General features: G+C 32.2%; 2 protein-coding genes across 2 annotated transcripts in view; one reads left to right on the top strand and one right to left on the bottom strand.

Moving 5' to 3' along the window:
• Positions 1 to 10,000, bottom strand: part of LOC137631835 (facilitated trehalose transporter Tret1-like) — a 495,928-nt gene that overhangs the window by 197,331 nt on the left and 288,597 nt on the right. The window lies entirely within an intron of this gene.
• Positions 1 to 10,000, top strand: part of LOC137631836 (prohormone-1-like) — a 246,324-nt gene that overhangs the window by 84,248 nt on the left and 152,076 nt on the right. Inside the window, exon 2 of the mRNA XM_068363843.1 lies at positions 7,579 to 7,713. Coding sequence (XP_068219944.1) covers positions 7,582 to 7,713 — 132 coding nt within the window. The 5' untranslated portion in view covers positions 7,579 to 7,581. The remainder of the gene's footprint in view (positions 1 to 7,578; positions 7,714 to 10,000) is intronic.

Here is a 10,000-nt window from a genome sequence, read left to right as displayed (position 1 = left end):
GGGCTATTTGCTCTGTTTGGGCCCCTGGGCTTATAGCATCCTGCCTTTCCAAGTAGGGCTGTAGCTTAGCAAGTAATAAAAATAATGATAATAACTAAATCCAGACACCTTTACCTTTAAGAAAATGGTTCGTGTCACTTAACCACTAATGTCCGGCGTTGGTAAATTGTCGACTGACATGGCTGCTTTGTTCTCTTCGATCTCAGAGGGACAAAACTAAACCAGCCACTTGTCTGGTCTGTTTCATCTGTCTCTTGGTTGGCCGAGTGGTGGACGATGGCAGTCTGGCCTATTCATAACACGCCGCAGTTGACAATGGGTTGTATGCAAGGGCTCTCCTTTGAAGTCGACTCCATCTAAAACAAAGCTGTTGAATGGCTCTTCTTCTTTTTTTTTTTTCTTTTCGTCAGTGGGATCTCTCAGTTGCTCACTTAAGGAGGCACAGGGTGATTCGATTGATCTTTCAATGCTTATTCACTCGGGAGTTCATTTAGAGTACGACTGAAAGGGAGTGGTATGAATTATCCTCCTTTGCATTATCATAACGCTTTAATTCTTATAAATTGTTATTTCATTATTAATTTGCCCCAGTTACCTATCAATGAAAGACAGTTGCTTATTTCTTTGAAAACTGCATGATTAAACTAATTTATGATAACATCGGCAAATATATAAATCACCTCTTTATTGCATGAAAATATAATCACCATCTTTACTGGCTTCAAAAACATAAAAACAATTGAATTGTTTTTGTTTACTAGACTTGGAAGTGTTGCCATAAGTGAGGCTTATGTGATGCATTTCAAAATGCCCTGTAGCGGATGATGCTCAAGTCCCCCGTATACAAATTTGGTGTAAACCTAAAAGGAGGTAAACTACAACCTAGAAATAGTCCATCTTCCTTATATAATAAGGAGCAAGTGTCCGGCTATATATATATATATATATATATATATATATATATATATATATATATATATATATATATACACATACTTATAAATATATATATATATATATATATATATATATATATATATATATATATATATATATACATATAATTATACAGTATATTCATATATATACATACATATGTATATATACATAAATATATATATATATATATATATATATATATATATATATATATATATGTATTGTATATACATATATATATATATATATATATATATATATATATATATATATATATATATTCGGTCACGCTCAGAGGCATTGCCAGGCGTATAACTAATCGGTCTCTCCCCGTCTCTCAGGTAAGGGGAAAGGGAGTAGTCTTACCCTGGTGAGAGAGGGGGGGTGCGTGTGTGTATATCTATCTAAATATTTGGCCATCAGTTTTGACGGATCGCGTACACTAGTAAATACCTACACGAGAGAGAGAGAGAGAGAGAGAGAGAGAGAGAGAGAGAGAGAGAGAGAGAGAGAGAGAGAGCATATCAGCCAACTGAAAGTGAGAGAGATTGAGAAACTTGGACCACCTTTTGACAGTGTGTCAAAAGAGACGGTCAATTACAAAACCTTTTGTTTATTTTTCGCTCACTTGTTGGCAAGATTTAATATGGCACTCGTTGTTCTTTTCGAACAAAGATTGTTCTATAGACAACTCTAAATTAGAAATAAATATTAGAAGTAATTTCTCCGTTTCAATCATGGTTTGTTTCATAGCTGGCAGTATGGTTGTTCGTTCCTTCTGTATAAAATCTATAATGTCATGATAGAGGATATATTATTACTATTATTATTATTATCATCATTATCATTATTATCATTACTATAATTACTATTATTATTATTATTATTATTATTATTATTATTATTATTATTATTATTATTATTATTATTATTATTATTATTTGCTAAGATATACAGTAATATAAACTAATACTAACCTCAGTTTACTACCAATTACACCTTACATTTTAAAGGTTTAAAGGCCAATCATGAATAGCAGAGGAAAGGGACAGTGACATTGCCCTATCAAGCAGGACAGTGCCCTAGCGACTGACCATATTACGTATGATCAGCGCCAAAGCCCCTATCAACCCAAGCTAGGACCAACGAGGGCCAAGCAACGGCTGCTAATGACTCAGCAGACGGACCTATAGGCTCCCCCAAACCATCCATCCTTAACTCACAAAAGTGGTGAAGTTGCAGCAACCAGAGAAACTATCGCTTTTGAGCTGGACTCGAACCCCAGTCATTTGAAAAAGTTATTCTTTACTTTCACTATTTGTAACCTACTAAGGATTTAGAGTTGAATACAATTAATCCAATATCTTTTGCATTTTATTAATGTTTTATTATTATTACTACCTAAACTAAACCCTAGTTGGAAAAGCTAGATGCTCCAACAAGAAAAATAACCCAGTTAGGAAAGGAAATAAGGAAATAAATAAGAATAGTGTTCTTGAGTGTCCCATCCAGCAAGAGAACTCTAATCCTAGATAATGGAAGACCATGGTACAGAGGCTATGGCACTACGCAAGACTCTAGAGCGATGTTTTGATTTTGGAGTGTCCTTCTCCTAGAAGAGCTGCTTACCATAGCATTTGAGTCTCTTCACCCCTACCAAGAGGAAAGTAGCACTGGATAATTATATTGCAGTATTTAACCCCTTGAGTGAAGAAGAATTTTTGGTCACCTTAGTGTTGTCAGTTGTACAAGGAAAGAATACGCAAGCCTTTCGTGACCTTAATTCCTATTAAAGGGAAAAGCTAAAGACGGCCATTGAGATGTCCATACACTTTAATTTCCCTTGGCTTTCTTATGGCAGTCAATAGACCTTTCTGTACTTTATAGATTTTCGATTAGCGCTCATTTCGTTGTGAGAGTAACCTTGTGCCTATATTTAAGTCAATTAAAACTTTTATAACTTTGCTTAGGAGTAATCGGCTTAACATTTGGGGGCGAGTTTTATGGCCGAAAGTCGAGAGAAAAAAGAGCATTTTTGAGAAGCAACTTTGCATAAACACAGGCAGCTGAAAGGATCGAAAATTTCTATGAAACTGGTTTCGTAGTTTCACCCCAAAGGATACAAAACTAAATTTTTTTGGGGGGACGGAAAAAAATGACGATTTTAACACGGTATATGTTGAACAGGCTGACAAAAGTCTTTTTTTTTATAGTTTATATGTGAAATATATGTTTAAATGTTGCCATGGTTTTTAAAATATCTTATTTTAATTGTTAATTACTTTTTATATCGTTTATTCATTTTCTCATTTCCTTTCCTCACTAGGCTATTTTCCCCTGTTGAAGCCTTTCGACTAATAGCATCTTGCTTTTTCAACTAGAGTTGTAGCTTAGCTAATAATAATAATAATAATAATAATAATAATAATAATAATAATAATAATAAGGAATTCTGGTTAAAATGAAGGCAGAGATATTCTCTCTCTCTCTCTCTCTCTCTCTCTCTCTCTCTCTCTCTCTCTCTCTCTCTCTCTCTCTCTCTCTCTCTCTCTCTCTCTCTCAAGATTATTATTCTAAAACCTGTACTAGAGAAATAATCATTCTAGTTCTTCATAATTAATACCAACGGTGCCATAAGAAAACAAACATAATAACCGCTTTAGCATTTTGCATATTCAAAAAAAAAAAAAAAAAAAAAAAAAAAAAAAAAAAAAAAAAAAAAAAAAAAAAGAGGCAGAGTAAAAATATTGAATTACGATATTCTGTTCTTTGTTGTTCATCTTCTACAATCAAGTTCATGATGTTTTAGTAATTTTATTGACTTCTAACCCAATAAATAAGATATTCACTGTTAAGAATCAGGACTTAGAAAAACCTGGGATTTCTTTATATTTTTTTAGGGTCATTTGCAAGTTTCCCCTGTGTCCTCCTCTCAGTGTCTTTGTTATTCCCAGTCTTCCTAAATGAGAAAAGTTTCCTCAGAGTTTCCCCTTTTACCGCCTGAACACCAAAAAGGTTTCCATTTTCGTTTAAATATACAATAGAATGGGGGAGTATTGAGCAAAACAACTCCATCAAGAGTGGCTGATTCCCTGATCGAAACAGAGAAAACCTTTCCACATTATTTAAAGAGACGCTTTTCTTAAAAGTCGAAACGATATAAAATTTATCAGGTGATATTTCTCGATAATTCTTTTGATCCGCATTGAACCCTAATAGTTTCAATTCCAGTTTCATCAGAATAGATGCTCACCAGAACGTCAGACGGGCAAGCCCAAACCCCTCACTGTGGTGCCTAACTGTAGCAGTGGCCTAACCAGTAAACAGCTTAAACTCACGGTCCCGAGGTGGGATCGATCTGCTGCCATGCCAGTCCTAGGCGAACACGTTAACATCGTACTAGCCAGGATGCTGGTACAGTTAGTTGTTTTAATTCCTTATTAGGGTGAGTGACATAACAAAAAAAACAACAACAAATGCAGCCATTTCTAGTCCACTGCAGGACAAAGGGCTCAGACATGTCTATATTCATGTCTGGGGTTTGGCCATTTTCATCACCACGCTGGCCAGTGCGGACTGGTGATGCTGGTAGACTTTAGTCTGATTGCTCACAACAAACCAACCTAGTATGGATGGCCCTGACTAGTACAGCTTTGCTGATCATGGCTACTTTAAGGCATCCCCACTCAGAAAGGGGAATGATATAAACTACATTATAAATATCAATAAATTAACATAGATTTCCCGAAATGAATATTCATAGGATATTGAAGAATTCCTTTCTTTATGACATTCTCAACTTCACTTTTTCTGATATGTTCTACTGGTCGACTTTTTGGTTGTAAAATAGTCTTGATTTCCTCTTCCCCAATTAAAATATTTCTAATTTCTGATATATATATATATATATATATATATATATATATATATATATATATATATATATATATATATATATATATCTTCGTGGCTAAATGGTACGGTAGGATGCTATTGTCTTTAAGTGGTTTCGCCTTGTGGACTCTGATCCCGAGGTCGGTATGAGAATCCAGACATTAATGTATTAAAATATAAGGCTTATTTGAATATGAAAAAACACGTCTAAACGTGCAAAATTTATCATATATATATATATATATATATATATATATATATATATATATATATATATATATATATGTGTGTGTGTGTGTGTGTGTGCGTGTGTGTGTGTATTATTTACAAACATATATACTGTATGTGTATTCATATATATTTATATATATATATATATATATATATATATATATATATATATATATATATATATATATAATAGTCATACACAATTTTTATAATAATGAACAAGCAGGAAAAGTAAACAGAACTTCCATTCACTAAAGCATCTAAAATTATCTGTCTTAAAAATGACGGAGGCTTAAAATGTATTCTGTAGCCAAAATCTATTGAAGACTTGCTACTGTCATGAATTATTGTATTCAATCTAGAAATTTACATCATAATTATCATTATTATGATTATGATTATTATTATTATTATTACTATTATTATTATTATCATTATTATTATTATTATTAGCGAAGCCACAATAGCAAGATGTTATAAGCCCACGGGTTCCAACAGGGAAAAAAAGCCAAGTGAGGAAAGGAAATAAGGAAATAAACAAACGATATGAGAAAAATGAGCAACCAAAATAAAATATTTAAAATACAGCAACAACATCAAAACAGATATTTCATAAATAAACTATAAAATACATGTGTAAGCCTGTTCAACATAAAAACATACGCTACAAGTTTGAACTTTTGAAGTTCTACTGATTCAACTACCCGATTAGGAAGATCATTCCACAACTTGGTCACAGCTGGAATAAAACTTCTAGATTGAACAGTCCGGGAAGATCTGAATGTAAAGGATAGTCAAAATAATGGAAAATCTTATGCAACATGCATAACGAATTAATCAAACGACGGTGCCAGCTATTAATATCTAGATCAGGAATAAGAAATTTGATAGACCGTAAGTTTCTGTCCAACAAATTAAGATGAAAATCAGCGGCTGAAGACCAGAAAGGAGAATTAAATTTCCTTTAACAAAGATAGGGTTAAAAACGAATTAGTGAGGGTGTGAACGGGTGTAATAAATTAATTAGCAGCTAGAGTGTATATGAATGTGTTGAGGAGGTTTGACCATGTATAGAGAATGGAAAATGGCCGTCTGCTGAATAAGCTGAAAATCTTAGGTAATACTATAATGAATAGTAAAAAAAAAAAAAAAAAAAAAATGATTAATGAGTAATTATCTTTTTTTTACATTTAATGAGATACATTTTAATTTATAATTGGTTATCATTACGCGAAAAACAAATTTGCTAAAATTTCAAAATCCTGTAAATTTAGGAAAATTAATGATAAAACTAAAAACAATATATATATTTATTATTAATTTCCGACGGTGTGATCTAATTATTTATATGCCCTATTATACGAACACTCCAGTTTGAGTTTTTGAGATAGCATAATATAATCAATCATTTGATAACCAACTGATAAGGAAGATTATTATGAAACTGATATATTTAAAAAGTTTATAGTGAATTACTTTTTCCTTAATGTTATAGTTTTTTTTTGGCAGCGTTTAAAACTTCTTAACACCTAAAACTAGTGTTTAAAAAATATTTGGTTGCCTTTTTCTTACTTATAAATCTAAAAGTTGACTTTGATATATTTCATGGAAGGTTATCAAGTCAAACTAATAACTTTATGTAGCTATATTCATAGGAGCAAATGTCTTTATACAGCTTCATTCTATTAAAAGATGTTGGTACATTTTCCAAAAGTTTTCTCAATACATTTTGATTTTCAATTAGATATCACTCTTAGACTGGATCCTACTACAATATAAAAGTAAGAAGAATCACATTCTAACTTTGAGACAATTTACGAATGATCAAATCCTTCATAACATACGCTACTACCCTTATAAACTATGCTGAAACATGTTCTATCAATGTAATACTGTGCTACATTACTCTTAATACCCGTAACGCATTTAGTATTACAGTACAAAATACATATGTACCAACCGTGTGTCACACAATCGTACGTAGTAACGACATTTCATTTTGTGTATATATTATGCTTGTATCTTCGCTCTCCCCTCGCATTAAAAGAACCTGAAATAACATGCATGTTTTTCTCACCGTTAACTGTTAACCAATGCGGTGTCGGTTTCAACAGGAAATTTCCTGTTGCATTGAGTTTTCGTATATAATGGAGAGTGTCCTATAATAAGTTACTCAGTTGCTTTCATCCCGTCTTTGAGTCACAACCTTCTCTCAGCTCGTCACACATAACATTCTTCTCCCCCTTAACTTGACATTATACAAAACTACAAATCTAATCTCTCAGGGGCCTTCCCTCTATTCATCCTTAAGGGAAGTACTCTAACTGCATCCTGTACTGGTACATGAAGAGATTCTGAATCTACATCTGATGTTAGAGCATCATGGTTAATATTTGATTTATTACAGTACAAAATACATAACAATCCCCATGTTCAGGCGCGGGATTTCTTATAATGAAACATTTCTAGTAAATTTCTCCTTTACTAATATACGTTGAAACACTTTCTTTGCAGACAATGGTAGCGAGAACCTCAGTAGCCGTACTCTTCGTGGCTTTGATGACGGTTTTAGCCATCTCCGGCGTAGCAGGAAAGGCCTTACCCAATCAGGAGGTTCAGCCCTTCCAACAAGGGCAGCAATTAATGGACGTGAGTACACTTTAGTCTTTATTTCAGGATTCATTTATCTTACTGGACACATTACAGCACCCAACTATGACCATCTGTCTTCTACTGTCTTGGGTTACAGTTCTCCTGCTTGAGAGTAACTTATGATTATTATTATTATTATTATTATTATTATTATTATTATTATTATTATTATTGCCGCGAACGAAGTGAGTGACCTTATATGAAATGACAAAATTTTCGCGAACGAATCTAACCAAACCCATAGCCCAGTCATTCCCTTTTATAATTATTATCGCCGGGGGGTTGAGCAGCTGATAGTTTCTTAAATGAATAAAAATTCAAATGGAATTTTAAGGGATTATATATACATATATATATATATATATATATATATATATATATATATATATATATATATATATGTGTGTGTATGTATATATATATATATATATATATATATATATATATACATACACACACACACACATATATATATATATATATATATATATATATATATATTGTATATATATATACATGCATATATGTATATATACATGTATATATATATATATATATATATATATATATATATATATATATATATATATATATATATATATACATATATATATATATATATATATATATATATATATATATACATATATATATGTATATATATATATATATGGTTTGTTTCTGCCAATTTTCCTGTTCATATGTACTATAGGCAAGCTCTTGTTGTCACTTTTGTTCGTAAGCGAAGATTTTTTGTTTAAAAAATTAGTGGAGGAGGAGCAAACTATTCCTAGAGTTTTACAGATATACAAATTATTTCTACAGGGTTTGATGGGTGTTACTGAAACTACATTCATACAAATCTTCATATTCATACTTGCAATAAAAATTCACTAGAGCCATTTTTCGATACCAGCGGGAGGCCAATTTTCGGCAGTGCCGTAAATTACTCGTAGAATATTTCATATAACTAAATGAAATTTTCAAGGATTTATGGGATGGATATTTACTTTATCCATACCAATTTTCATGTTGATATCTGCTATAGAAAAGCCACAGAAAACGTATATTTTGGTATGGGTTGAATAGTTATTTTTGGCGGTTGAATAAATTGTTTTTAGAATAATTCATATATCTAAGTGAAACTTTCAGGGATTGATGGGAAACATAGAATCTCTCTTCCTGCTAAATTCCAGGGCAATATCTACAATTGATAAGACACTTCCATCATATAGCCTTCTTAAATATGCTGTTAAATGTGGCATCATACCAGTGAACTGCGTGATAGTGAGCGACATCAACGAGGGACAATGCCGATCTCATAAACAATGTCCGTCCCGAGTTGCACCTGCTAATTGATGTTGTTGTTGTTACAATCTAAGCTACAACCGTTGTTGGAAAAACAGGATACTATAAGCCAAAGGGCTCCAACAGGGAAAAATATCCCAGGGAGGAAAAGAAATAAGGAAATAAATAAACTATATGAAAGTAATGAACAATTAAATTAAAATATTTCAAGAACAGTAACAACATCAAAACAGAGCTTACAAATGTAAACTATAAAACGACTTTGCTGCAAGTTTGAACCTTTGAAGTTTCACCGATTCAATTACCAGATTAGGAAAATCCTTCCACAAGTTGGTCACAGCTGGAATAAAACTTCTACAAAACTGTGTAGTATTGAACCTCGTGATGAAGGCCTAACTATTAGAACTAACTGCCTGCCTAGTATTACAAACAGGATGAAACTGCCCGGGAAGACCAGAATGTAAAGGATAATCAGAATTATGAAAAATCTTATGCAACATGCATAATATACAAACTGAATGGCAGTACCAGATATCAATAGCTAGATCAGAATAAAAAATTTAATAGACCGTAAGTTCCTGTCCAACAAATTAAGATGAAAATCAGCTGCTGGAGACCAGACGGTAGATCAATACTCGAAAACAGGTAGAATGAAAGAATTAATACGCTCCTTCAGAACAGAGTGATCACCGAAAATCTTTTAAGACTTTCTCAATGAGTCCCTTTTTTGTGTAATAGAAGCCAATTATTTCCTTTTCTCTCTGGGATATTTTCTCTGTTGGAACCCCTATAAGCTTTAAAGTATCCTGCTTTTCCAACTAGGGTTGTAGCTTAGCAAATAATAATAATAATAATAATAATAATAATAATAATAATAATAATAATAATAATAATAATAATAATAATAATAATACCTATCAACCTAAACATCTACGATTTCGATTGCAATATGAAAAAAAGGAAAAAAGGAGGAAAA

Source organism: Palaemon carinicauda, chromosome 40 (genome assembly GCF_036898095.1).
Source record: "Palaemon carinicauda isolate YSFRI2023 chromosome 40, ASM3689809v2, whole genome shotgun sequence".
Lineage (NCBI taxonomy): Eukaryota > Metazoa > Arthropoda > Malacostraca > Decapoda > Palaemonidae > Palaemon > Palaemon carinicauda.
The sequence above is the reverse complement of the archived record's forward strand: the minus strand, read 5'-3'. Positions and strand labels throughout refer to the sequence as shown.